Source organism: Danio rerio, chromosome 1 (genome assembly GCF_049306965.1).
Source record: "Danio rerio strain Tuebingen ecotype United States chromosome 1, GRCz12tu, whole genome shotgun sequence".
Taxonomy (NCBI): domain Eukaryota; kingdom Metazoa; phylum Chordata; class Actinopteri; order Cypriniformes; family Danionidae; genus Danio; species Danio rerio.
This window is the reverse complement of record NC_133176.1, coordinates 49266123-49280000: the sequence shown is the minus strand read 5'-3', so window position 1 is coordinate 49280000 and position 13878 is coordinate 49266123. Positions and strand designations below refer to the sequence as shown.

At 36.9% G+C, this 13878-nt stretch overlaps 1 protein-coding gene across 8 annotated transcripts in view; it reads right to left on the bottom strand.

The window, feature by feature from the left end:
- The window catches only part of arhgef7b (Rho guanine nucleotide exchange factor (GEF) 7b), a 65063-nt gene that overhangs the window by 27358 nt on the left and 23827 nt on the right, over window positions 1-13878 (bottom strand). For all 8 annotated transcript variants that reach the window (NM_001008624.1, XM_017354714.4, XM_021474150.3 and 5 more), the window contains 2 exon segments: window positions 5097-5185; window positions 11308-11509. In NM_001008624.1, the coding sequence (NP_001008624.1) occupies window positions 5097-5185; window positions 11308-11509 (291 nt within the window).

Below are 13878 nucleotides of genomic sequence, written 5' to 3'. Positions count from 1 at the left end.
AGTCTAATTAACATTCCTTCATTTTCTTTCCGGTTTATTTCCTTTATTAATCAGGAGTTGCCACAGTGGAATGAACCACAAACTTATCCAGCATATGTTTTACACAGCGAATGCCCTTCCAGCTGAAACCTATCACTGGGAAACATTCATACACACTCATTCACACACATACACTACAATTTAGCCTATTCAATTCATCTGTACCACATGCCTTTTGACTTGTGGGGGAAACCGGATCACCTGGAGGAAAGCCATGTGAACACAAGAAGAAAATGCAAACTCCACATAGAAATATCAACTGACCCAGCTGAGGCTCGAACCAGCGACTTTCTTGCTGCGAGGCGATTGTGCTACCCACTTTTAAAATAAAATGGCCGAAGTCATTAAGATGTTTTTTTTTTTTTTTTTTAAATATTGGAAATAACATCTTAATAAATAGCACGTATTGACTGCTTAATCGTTGCTTTATTTTTAATCATTATTTTAAAAATATAATTATCTTTATTTATTTATTTGGAGATGGTTGAATTCAACCTTCGAAAGTCTAATGGTCTAATTAAAACTTTTTAATCTCCTAATTATAAAGATTTACTTTTCATCAATCTATTTATTTTGTTTTCAGTTCTGTAGCTGATTTTGACAAAACACTTCAGCCAGTTCAAAATAAACAGAAAAAATTCAAGCACTGGGTATTTGTTGCTTTTTTCTTGTCAAACTTGTGTGGAACTGTGACCCCAAAAACAAGGTACGTACCAAATCGTTAGGGTCACGTAACATATATTCAACATTATCCATGTATTTGCTGTTGTGTCAGTAATACAATTTAACCATAGACATTGGGCAACACAAATAATTGGATGTGGAAGTTATAGGATTAAAGAATTAAGATATTATAAAGATGTGAACATCATGATTTTCTGTGTAGCAGCTTTGGAAAGATGTATATTGTGTAAAGCACAAATTGACCTGACAGATGTAGGTTATTTCACATGTAATATCCTTGTTGGGACGTTTGGTCCACACAATGTAGCCAAAACTGACCTACACACACACACATCAACGGCTCACTGGGTTTGCAGAGGCTCAGAGGGAGGCAGCTGAGACACGTCCATCGCATGAGGAAATGGAGCACAATAAAGGAAATCACACACACACACACACACACACACACGCAAGCGCACGCACGCGCACGCACGCACGCACGCACGCACACGCACACACACACGCACACACACACACACACACACAGAAAATGACCTCTATTAGCAGAACTACCATTGTCAGGATGTTGAAATTGTGTCTCTTATTTGCTGACATTAAATCAAGATCAAAGCCAGAGCAGCATCTGCTGCTGGGTGTGTTAACCTACATTATTAACTCTAAGTAACTCGAGTTTGGTGAGGCTTTTAAACCCAGATTAAAGCCTTGTGCCTGTAAACTCAAGGATTAGTCTAAAGCTAAAAAAGGACATCTTGAATGGCACGAGTGCAAGTAAATTAACAGCTAATGTTCATATCTGGTTGAACAATCCCTTAAATTCCACTCAAAAAATGTATGGATCATGAATTGCAAGTGCTGCATACACTACCATTCAAAAGTTGGGGTTGGTAAAGTAAAATTGTAGAGTTATGACAAATAATATGAATTTTAAAACAGTTTTCTATTCTATTCATGCGATGGCAAAGCTGAATTTCCAGTCTTATTTTGCAATATTATTTTGGATCAAATTGGAACAAATCGCACAAAACATTTGCGAATGAAGTTTTGTTTCTATCCAACGAGTCAAAGAGAACAAAATCCTCCCTTCCTAATAAACTGGTGCTAAATATAAAAAGAAAAATGGAATTTGCAGGAGAAGCTTATATAATAATTTATGTAATAAATGACTAACACCTCAGAAGACGACGATCTGGTGAACACCTAGCTTTTAGAGGCACGAGACGCTCTTTGAGACAATTCTGGAGGTAGTAATACTGAACCACTTCGATGACAGACTTTTGCTGAGGCATTTTAGAAAGACCAAAACAACATTTTAGACATTTTACAATGTGGTCAATTCTTTGGTTTGTCCATTAATGCCGTCCCGCCGCTCCTACACTGTTAAACCCAATAGTCAACTTTATCAAATGAAATGAGTGTAGTTAACTCATAATTTACTGAAGGTTAATTCTACTCATTTGAAAAGAGTTTTGAACTCAGTGTTGAAGGTAAATTCCTCATTACTTCAACTTAAATGGAGTAAATTCATGATACTCATATAGACTAGTTTAACTCAAATGGCTTGTACCAATCAGTTTTCGCAAACAGTTTGAGTTGCATTAACTTATTGGATTTTACAGTACCAATTGGTTTGAATTCTCTTCATTTATTGAGTTTTACTGTGCTCAAATTGCTTCGTTTACTCAAATGGATTAAGTCCACAGTACTCATTAGGATTAGTTTTTGAACTCAAATGGTTTGTTGCAATCGGTTTCCTAAAATGGTTTGAGTTACCTAAACGTTTTAGGTGTTACAGTGTATGTTTGTCATCACATGACTTTTTGATGTGGACGCTATATTTATTTGGATTTGATATGTTTTCATCATAGTTTTTCTTATCAGATATAAAGTTTTTCCTACTTCATACACATTTTTTTAAATGTATGCTCACCTTGGCATTTCCATTTGAGCATTGTTAAAAGGCAAAACTTCCAAATTGCATATAGGTGGATGGAAGCATACCTGCAGTTGCATGACCCTTCGAAAATTATTCTAAAATGTTTCTTTGGTCCTTAAGAAATATGTTTTATTATATCAAAGTTGAAGACTTTGTTAGTTGTCCTATGTAATATTTCTTTGAAAGCCATGACAATCCATGTAAAATGGCTTGACTGCTAAATCTAATCATTGTAATGCATAAAAGTGTTCATTTCTAAACCCTTGTGCATTGTGTACAAATTTACTACCCTTTTGTTATGTTGGTGGTTGTTTTTGCCCTATTGACTTCCATAATAACAAAATAAATTGATCGTCAAGCCATGACACAACATAATCATGCATTCTTTATTATTGGTGGATTTCCCTGTTGGGAAGAGGTCAAATTTATAATTTTTACGGTTGATCATCAGTTGGAATAATTACCCCTTCAGATGCAAAACTGTTTCTGGCATTTATATGAAGTATTACAGCAAATTATAGTGTGCATGCATAAATACCCTTACTATGTTTACTATGTTCTAAGAGCGGAGCTGCTTATTTGGATTTTCTGAGATATATCAGTGTAAGTGCACAAAGATCTCGCTCACCTACACACACACACACACACACACACACACTCTACTCTATACAAAAAACAGAAAATAAGCTTTTTTTTTGCGCTGCAACTGATGATCAAAAGCAAATATTATACACTGCCTCTTTTAACAGGCTAAAAACCAGCAACAATCATGAATGCATGACTAAAATTATCCCAGTATCATGTTTTATATCATTCGATATCAATAATTACTGATTTTTTTATACAATACATTTAAGAATATAAGGATTTTTTTATTTAACCATTTTATTTTAATTTACCAACATTACTAAAGCAAAGAATTTTAATAGTCAAAAACAAAAATATTTAAACAAAATATCTGATCTCTTTATAATAATATAAACAAGTGTTAAACAGACTCTTAAATTCGATAAATCATGTGTGCACTGGTAATGGTAGATCAACATCTGTAAGAAGTGAATAATAATGATACATTAAACCTCAAAGTCTGTCAACAAAACAAATTATGATAATCACATCTGAGCCTTCAAGTAAAGGAACTAACCATCATTATTCAAATACATGCTGCATATGCTAAAAAAAAGTCCTTCAGATGGGGAGCTAGTGGCTGGGATGCACAAGAAAAGACATTCTTCCTTATTTAAAATCTCTTCACTACTCCTATATGGCACTCATTTTCGCGTTTGTTATTATTCTGACTTAAAGTGATAAGCCTGAGCATGTGCTTTGTGTTTGAGGTAATTAGTTACTACTGAAATGTGTATAATCCATACAAAGTGTAAAGCAGACTGATTAGTTCAAGTGCTCAGGTAATTCGGAAAAGTTCAGATGTTTTTTTAACTAGGTGTACCTGGAAAATGTGCGCGTTACGTTGTGCATGTCGCGCACGCACCTCCATTGGAAATGACAAACTGAGACCCTAAGCTTATTGGCATTGCTTCCAACACATTTGTTTTTTTCATCGAAATTGACAATGGTGTTTGATCAATAAATATCGATAACGATTTAATTGCCCAGCCCTAGTATATGGCTTTGCAATTAAAAAAAGGTCATTATAATGGAAGTCAATGGGGCAAAAACAGCCATGAACATAACGAAAGGGTAGTAAATGTAGTGGATTGTTCAATCTTTGAACATTTCAAAGCATTATTCCCAAAATATATGTCAAAATAAGATTTGTCACCAAAAAACATTCCATTTGCTAGAACACAGAGAAATCTGTGGCTAAATTAAGACCTAAAATTACCCCCCAGTGGATGGAAACATTCCCAATAGCACACAAGATTAAATAAATAAATAAATAAATAAATAAATAAATATTAAAAAAAAAAATATATAATATATATAAAATATATAAATAAATAAACAAATTATAATATATATATTGGCAATGAAGTTTGAAATGGTATGGTTTCAAAGGTTTTAAAACAGGCATATTGATGTTAATGTGAATGGAACGGTAAGGTAGTATTAGCTTATGGCATTTACACCAGTCGATTGCGCTCCTCATACAGTAAATATACCTCAGTGGAAGACAAACAGACACATTCATGTATTACAAGGGTGCCTGTTAAAATCTATATGAACATACTATAGTGTTGCGTATACATGAACAAAAAAAATCTGAATGCTACTTTAGCCTCTACAATTCCTAATCTTATCAGGCCCGCAAAAAGAAGCCTGGAGGTATGTGCTTGCTTATTTGGTTAGGGAAATATCTGTGCAGTACCAACTCCCTAAAGGCTTCACTTCCAGCCCACGCACATCAGAAATAATCAACTCCTTCCACGTGGGAGGTGTTACATGCCACTAACGCAACACCACAGCGCATCTCTCTTACCACATTATAGTACGTCTTGCAGAAGTTAGCGCTCTCGATGGCCTTGGGTGGACTCTTCAGCGTCCCAGTCTTGGGAGACACAGGTTTGTCTGTTTAAGAGAGCGCAAAACAGAACAAAAGGTAAGAAGGTCACCTTAGACCAACATCTGGAAGCGTTTGGTTCCTGTTATTGAATATTAAAGTACATCTCCCCTGCAGTGAGCTGGAATATTAGATTTAGATACCCAGAGAGGGAGATCTGGATTTACAGGAAAACATTAGACTGCAGTAGGAAGACATACTGTAGGTTTGAACGTTTCAGATCAATCCAGCTCGGTTCATTTGCACTTATATAATGTGTGACATAACTTCCTGGAATCATTATACAGGGGTTTGAACACAATCGTTATACTGATTAAAACCATTAATCTCCACTTTGCAAATGTGTGATGTTTTAGTTTGATCTCCACAAGGTATTAGTTCTGCTTACACATACAAAAGCGGTGTCAAATCTTCTTTCAAACAAGTTTCATTAGTGAAATTGCTCGTAAGTTTTACATTTACATGGAAACAGAATTGTGAATCACAAGCTCTCAAATTTGATTCACTTAATGAATTGATTCTTTGATTCAAATGATATCAATCAAAAGATGAAACGCAGTAAACACCCGATGGCTTTTAAAGGCGTGAGATGCTTTTTAATACTGAACCACTTTGATGACAGACTTTGGCTGAGGCATTTTAGAAAGACCAAAACAACATTTCAGCTTTTTTACAATGCAGCCGGTCCGAAGGTTTGTCGGTTACTGCTGTCCTATTGCATTATTTTTTATCACATGATCTGTTAAAACAAATTCACATGCAATATTTTTGATGTGCATGCTGGAATTTATTTGGTAAATATGCTACCATCACATTTCCAAAACTCACGCGCATCTTGGCGTTTCCATTAAGCATTGTTAAAATGCAATATTCCAAATTGCACATAAAATAGGTGGATGGAAATAAAGCTACAGTCACTTCACCCTTCAAAAATATTTCTTGAGCACCAATTAAACATCAGAATATGTTTAATTAGAGTTTGACCTCCATGAGGCATTAGTTATGCTTACACATATAACATCTGTGTAAAATTTACTTTTAAAAAGTTTTATTGGTGAAATTGCTAATAAGTTTTACATTTACAAAAAAAAAAACAGAATTGTGAATCACAAGCTCTCAAATTTAATTCAATTAATGAATCGATTCTTGGATGCAAATGATATAGATTTTAAACAAAAGCTATAGGCATTTCAAACAGTGAACATCAGTTTACGAATGGTCAATAGATAAAAAGAAAGTGCATTTTAAACTTTTACTATTATTATTCTTACACATGGGTACATTAAAACTATAAAAACTCGCTATTTCAGATGCATACAATCAGTAGTAAGAATATATAGAAAATGGGAAAAAATATTGTCAATAGTTTCTGAAAATTTAATATAGAATCAACCACATTTTATAAAATAAATAATTAACATGCACTTTTTTTAAAAACCTAAAACACAACACCGTATCTAAAATGGAACTCACTTAATATTACCAAATAGTTTATTACTGTTTTATAAAACCGATATCAATTGTATGGTCACACTAACAAACTAATATGCAAATCTCCCGCACACCCCCATACTGAATGTAACTCAAAACCCCGATTTTTCCTTCACCAAACTTGACTGATTTCTGTGAGAATCTTGGGTCTATGTGGGTTCCAGTAGATCTTCTGCAGTATTTGTGATGATTGGGATGCAGTTCAACAAATAATTCATCAGAAAAAAACCTTCCTTCTGCCACTTTTCCAAATTATCAACTAGAAGTCAAGTTATTATCTGTTGCTCTTACATCTGGGATCAACGACAAGACTTTTTTTAGGTAGTGTATCTGATATAACTCCAGAATAACTATGTTTATATATAGTGTCTGCCCTATAAACAACTCAATTTTTTTATATCGATTGTAACAAAATAATGTGCAACTTTTGGGAAAAAGCTGATTTTAACCAATAATTACTGTGAAAAGTGCTATACAAACAAACTTGAATTGAACTGAAAGTTTCCTTGTGTGATATTACCTAATTACACATTGTAATAATACTAAACTATTTACAAACAATAGTGTGTTTTTGTAGACATAAATGTCTTTTTTTTTCTTCCCTATACAATCTGAATCTAAAAAAAAACTATTGTGTATCAGTTACGCTAAACCGCTCTTCCAAACGGCAGCCATTTTTAGATGAGGCATAAAATCAATACACTATTAAATGTCTACTACAAGCTTGCATTTAACACAAGTAAATCCCATAAAAGAGTCTAGATCTCTAAGTCTCTCTCGGAAAGTGGAATAAACTGGAGTGTGAAGCCATTTCAGAGGAAAGGGGAAGTGGTGTCTTCTGACTGCTGCACTTCCTGTCTTTGTTGTATGATGGAGTTTCCTTCCTGTTAAGCCCTGGATGTTCAAGCTCTGATGTCATCCTGACTTATTTCCATTGAAGCTGGTTTGAACACACATTAAGGCTGTTTCCCCACACATGAGAGGGAAGCATCTGCTTGGCATCATGGGATGTGTGTGCTATTTATGTTTGGCCTGGATAATAACAGTCAGGGGTTGTGTTTATACTATAACCTGCAATAACTGAGATAAGGCTGTGAAAGGGATGGCTATTTAAAATATACATTACCATTCTAAAAATTGGGTTTCATATAAAATTACTGTATTAGTTTTAATAGGCTTGGATGGAATATACTCATTAACAGTAAAATTAAAATACATTTACAAGTCCCTTCAAGATTTTGTGGGAGTTTTTTTTATTTTATTTATTTTTACAGCTTAAAATTAATTTTGCTGAGGCTTTTCTTAAAATTTGTGGCAATATCTGCAACATTATTCATTGTTAATTTGCTGTAAAAAATATACAAAATTCTTTATTATATATATATTTTATTACTGATTTTTTATTATTGATGTGTGTAAAATGTCAAGTATGTCAAAGCGCAGGATGTTTGCGTCCACATGGCTTTTGTTTTGGTTGAATCCGTCGTGATGACGTCCTAGAAAGCATCCAGAACCCGAATTTGCAGAAAATCTAGGGCATTTCAGAGAATTGAGATTCGCTAAATTTGGTGGACTTGTGCTTGATTTCGCAATAAATTCAGCGATCACAAAACCTTTTTGATACCAAATCAATGTTTTAATGAGTTTTCTAATCATTTAATTTATTTTTGTTGACATAGTAAAGTCATAGTAGCCTTTGTTATCCTTGTACAACAAAATTCCTTCATCGTCAAATTTGAGAAAATATAAAACGCATTCAGATCATCATATTAATCATAATAGCAAGATCACACTAAAGTACAAATCTCGTTTCACCATGGGCCAAAATATAAAAAATAAGTAAATTTGACTCTTTATACTGCAATTCTGACTTTTTCTCTGGACTGTGACACAGATTAAAAATTGCAATTTTAAATTTGACAATATTAACCTAAAAAATGACTACACTTACATGGACATCAGTAATCTAATTATTTGCCTTAATCTGAATAAGACAATAATATGATTAAGGTGTTTACATGAGTTGCTATTTGACTGTTCCTTTCATGATCCCGTTTTACATGTTATTGCACATAATTCGATTAACAGAGTTTATCTGTTTTTTTTTTTTTTTATAATTATTTTTTAGGGGTTTTTCACCTTTATTTTTGAAAGGACAGCAGAGAATAGACAGGAAAGCATGGGAAGCAGAGAGAGGGGAAGGATCGGCACAGGACCGCGAGGCGGAATCGAACCCAGGTCGTCGCGAGCACCGGAGCGCACGCGTCGACGCACCAACCACTACACCACTGGCGCCGACAACAGAGTTTATCTGTTAAGTAACTCTAGAATTTCATGTAATTTCAGGTGTTTCATTTCTAATTTGTCTACTTTAACTGCAGTTTGGCACTTTCACTATCATTAAGGACATTTTATGCAGGCCTCCTATGACAAACCAGATATTGGATGAGAGCATTAACTGCTGAAAGAGTGTTGTTTTAATAGAATTTGATACCACACACACGGTATCGGGAAAAAAAAAAATTGCATTTTGCGATGCAGGTGTCTGTTGTCCTCATCGGACTCGATAGGTGCAGAGAATAGTGTCAAACAGCCGTGTGTGTTTAGACTATGCTGTCGCAAAATGCAGAAAAAATCCTACACAACGGTAAAGCCACCTTTCCACTGCACACGACATTTGGACACGACTGTCAGAATATGCCTCCTTGTGGCAGTCGCACAGAATTTTCAGGGTTGTCATGCACCATAGGAGAGATTCGCGTGGTGTCCTAAATACAGTGCAAAAGAATTCACCATCTGTGCATTCACCATGGTTGAATGAATACTAGAAACTCATAGACTGCTAAAAATTTTTGGAGGAAATGTGGAGACAACATAAAAAAATTATACATTAATTACTCATTTATGAATAAAAATGTTTTTTAAAAATAGACTTTTTTTGCTGATTCAAAAAATAACCAAAAAAATAATAATTTTCTCATCTTATCGTATTTCTCATCTCGCGTGCACAGACTTGCTTGGACAACGCTGGAATACATCACATCTGGTCAGCCGGTCTAGTCGCAGGAGTTTAAATATTTCACCGTATCCGCAGCTCAAATTGTATCTGAATTTTCTGCATACGGCGATGATCGGAACTCCACGCAGCTCCAGGACTGCTCTCCATTGGAAATGAATTGACTTCCAGTCTTTTGCTTGTAGCAGTAAAAAGGAGGCTTAATAGTTTGATTGCAGTGTTTACATGTCTGTACTTCACTTCAATAATGCAACTAAAATCGGCATACTCCACATGTCTTAATTCAATCTCTGTTAAGTTTGTTTATGACCTTAATCAGATTAAACTAATCAAAATTTGCCGTTTACATGATAGACTCTAATTCAGAGTATTGTTTTAATCTTATTGAGATCAGATTATAGGTGTCCATGTAAACATACTCAGTGTTTATTGGTCTAAAAATTCTGTAAAATATTTTTTTAAAAGTCTGAATAGTGAAATACAAAATCACAAATACAAGATAAAAAGCTCAGAACTGTGAGATAAAATATGTAAAAAAATTAGTTTTATTTTTATTATTATATTGTGGAAACAGGTTTTAAAATGTAAAACTGGAGGTTTGCTCCAGAAAATTCAGATTTGCAGAGTAGTAAATTACATTTTAAAATATATTAAAACACAAATTGTAATAATTTTTTACTGCTGTTTTTGTAGTATTTTTGATCAAATAAAAGCCCTGATAAACATATTTCTTTGCTGAGCCTTGGTTATATTTCAAAATGAATTAAACAGACAGCAAAAGGTCTTTATATGGAGCATTTTACCATTTACTTTTTAAATCTTAGTTTTCTGCAATGTCCCCATGTGGATGAGCACTATAAGCCTGTAATGCTCACATAATCTTACAGTTTTTGGCATTTTCAGAGAGAAGCCATTCACTTCTCTTTTGGCACATTTTCATTAAGCTTGTAGGTTTACTTTTAAAGGCCATTTTAATGAAGCCAGGCAGATTTTACGATCTCTACTAAGGCCCAAAGCATTAAAACAATATATTGCCCAAATATTTAAAGCTGGCTAAAAGTAATAGGTCACACTTTATTTTGATGGCCCGTTTGTTGAATTTAAGTTACATTGCATTGACATGCCAACTAATTCTCATTAAATAATAAGTAGACTGTTAGGTTGGGGTTAGGGTTAGTGTAAGTTGATATGTACTTGCAAAGTTTCTTATAGTCAGTTAAATGTCTGTTGAAGGAGCAGCATCAGCAGATATTAAGCAGACAGTCTACTAATACACAAATGGACCATCAAAATACAGTGTTACCAAGTGATAACAGCCTAACACACAGCTGCCTGCAGCAACTTTCTGATCCACACACACACTCGGCAGGTCTTTTAGAAAAACATTATGCTAACACTAGGACACAGAAGGAAATCAGCAGGTAAATCAGGTCTACCAAATTCTCTGATCTCTTCTGTTTTTTTGGCAGTCTAAGAAAGGCGTACAAGTAAAACAAAACCCCGTCACTTTGCTTGTTTGGTCTTGCAGGAGTCTAGATCAATTTTCTTCTCAATGTCAGCCTGTTTTAAAGCTGTAGCATTTGCAACTGAAACTTCTGAAGGTTGAGAGTAACAAACACTAACCGGAGCCTTTGATCTCTTTGACGTAGTTGCTAGGAAACCAGCCGGTTTTGCCATTGAGAGCGCCCTCCCACCAGCCACCCTCCTCCTGCCGTGTCACCTGGATGATGTCACCCTTGCTGAAGGATAACTCGTCCTCATTAGTCTGCTGGAAGTTGAAGCGCGCCTTCACCAGCACCTGAGGGGCACTGTTTTCAGACATGTCCTACACAGGAAACATAAGGAGACAATAAGTTTCAATAAAGATGTCTTATTTTTCTGAGATGTCAATACACTGATTTTATAGTCGTTTTTCCACTTAAGTGTTACACACAAATAATTCAACAGCACCTAACAATTACTCTTACATTCAGCATTGCTGAAAATGAGTCATTTATAGGCCTTTAAGTCACTACCATTTGTCTTGTGGGGAAAAACAACCCATTAGAATGATTGTGCAGAGACATTGCGTAATCTTCGCTTTTTGAAAAACATACAATTTATTTTAGCTTGATTTAATACTGAAAACCTGTGTAACGTTTTTCACCTCTGATTAGTTCAAAATCCCGATGTTAAGGTTTATGTACTGCCAAATAAAAATACGGAAGGCTATAGGTTGACCACATCAAAGAGTATAGCATTTTCTCCCGCAAGTCACATACTGTAAAAAAATATCCTAAGTTTTCATAAGTCTTTTGGTTTAATTGTTCTATTAAGTAAATGTACATGTATTATTGCCTTGTTGGCACTTGTTTATGGTGTCATTTACTAACATTGAAGGAATGTTTACCCCAAGCCGACTCCGGCCCCAGGCCATGCCCCCAGCTATGACGCGTCATCGACCAAGTCTAAATTGAGAAGGACTGCCAAAATGAAAACAAATGTTCCGACTTTGATTGAAGATAAATAAAAGAAAACAAATTCAGTAGATTAACTTGCATGGGTGAGTTGTTCACCTGAAGAATAACAATGTGTTTTAGCTAAATAAACATTGTTGATTTTGATTTCACGCAAATTTTAAAGGAATATTTCAACCAAATATTTACTCACCCTTAAGCCATCCTCAGTGTATATGACTTTTTTTCTGTCAAACAAACAAAGTCGTAGCAGTTCTACATTTTACGATCGAGAAGTGAAGCGCGGGGAAGGGGCGATGGTGAAGTGAAGAGCGGGGAAGGGGGAATCGCAAAGTGAAGAGCGGGGAAGGGGCGATGGCGAAGTGAAGAGCAGGGAAAAGGGCGATGGTGAAGTGAAGAGCGGGGAAGGGGCGATGGCGAAGTGAAGAGCGGGGAAAAGGGCGATGGTGAAGTGAAGACCGGGGAAGGGGCGATGGTGAAGTGAAGACCGGGGAAGGGGCGATGGCGAAGTGAAGACCGGGGAAGGGGCGATGGCGAAGTGAAGAGCGGGGAAGGGGCGATGGCGAAGTGAAGAGCGGGGAAGGGGCGATGGCGAAGTGAAGAGCGGGGAAGGGGCGATGGCGAAGTGAAGAGCGGGGAAGGGGCGATGGCGAAGTGAAGAGCGGGGAAGGGGCGATGGCGAAGTGAAGAGCGGGGAAGGGGCGATGGTGAAGTGAAGAGCGGGGAAGGGGCGATGGTGAAGTGAAGAGCGGGGAAGGGGGAATCGCAAAGTGAAGAGCGGGGAAGGGGCGATGGCGAAGTGAAGAGCAGGGAAAAGGGCGATGGTGAAGTGAAGAGCGGGGAAGGGGCGATGGCGAAGTGAAGAGCGGGGAAAAGGGCGATGGTGAAGTGAAGACCGGGGAAGGGGCGATGGTGAAGTGAAGACCGGGGAAGGGGCGATGGCGAAGTGAAGAGCGGGGAAGGGGCGATGGCGAAGTGAAGAGCGGGGAAGGGGCGATGGCGAAGTGAAGAGCGGGGAAGGGGCGATGGCGAAGTGAAGAGCGGGGAAGGGGCGATGGTGAAGTGAAGAGCGGGGAAGGGGCGATGGCGAAGTGAAGAGCGGAGAAGGGGCGATGGCGAAGTGATGAGCGGGGAAGGGGCGATGGCGAAGTGAAGAGCGGGGAAGGGGCGATGGCGAAGTGATGAGCGGGGAAGAGGCGATGGCGAAGTGATGAGCGGGGAAGAGGCGATGGCGAAGTGATGAGCGGGGAAGAGGCGATGGCAAAGTGAAGAGCGGGGGAGGGGCTCGGCTGTCTTATTTTAAAATCTTCTATTATAGATTTATATTAGAGGCTTAATTGTGCATAATGGCCTGTTTCCACAGAGTGCTACGGTACGGTACAGTTCAGTTTCCACTGTCAAAAGGTACCAAAAAGCGAACCGTACCATACCACATTTTGGGTACCCTTTCCAAAGAGTACCTAGCACAACAATAGGGTAACAAAAGGTGGAGCTAGACACGTAGATGAACGCTATTGATTTACCGAGAAACTTCACTAGTGCGTGCGAGACATTACTTGTAAAAATATTTACATAAAATAAGAAGCCATGGTCGACCTGAGCTCGAACAAATCTTGTCGTCCACTTGATGAACAGCCACGAAAAGCTTGAAAGCCAAGTAGAAGAACAGAAAAAAAATGTATGTTTTGGGTATTTTTTTACTGTGAGGTTCTGTATGTGTTCATGAATGTTTGATTTT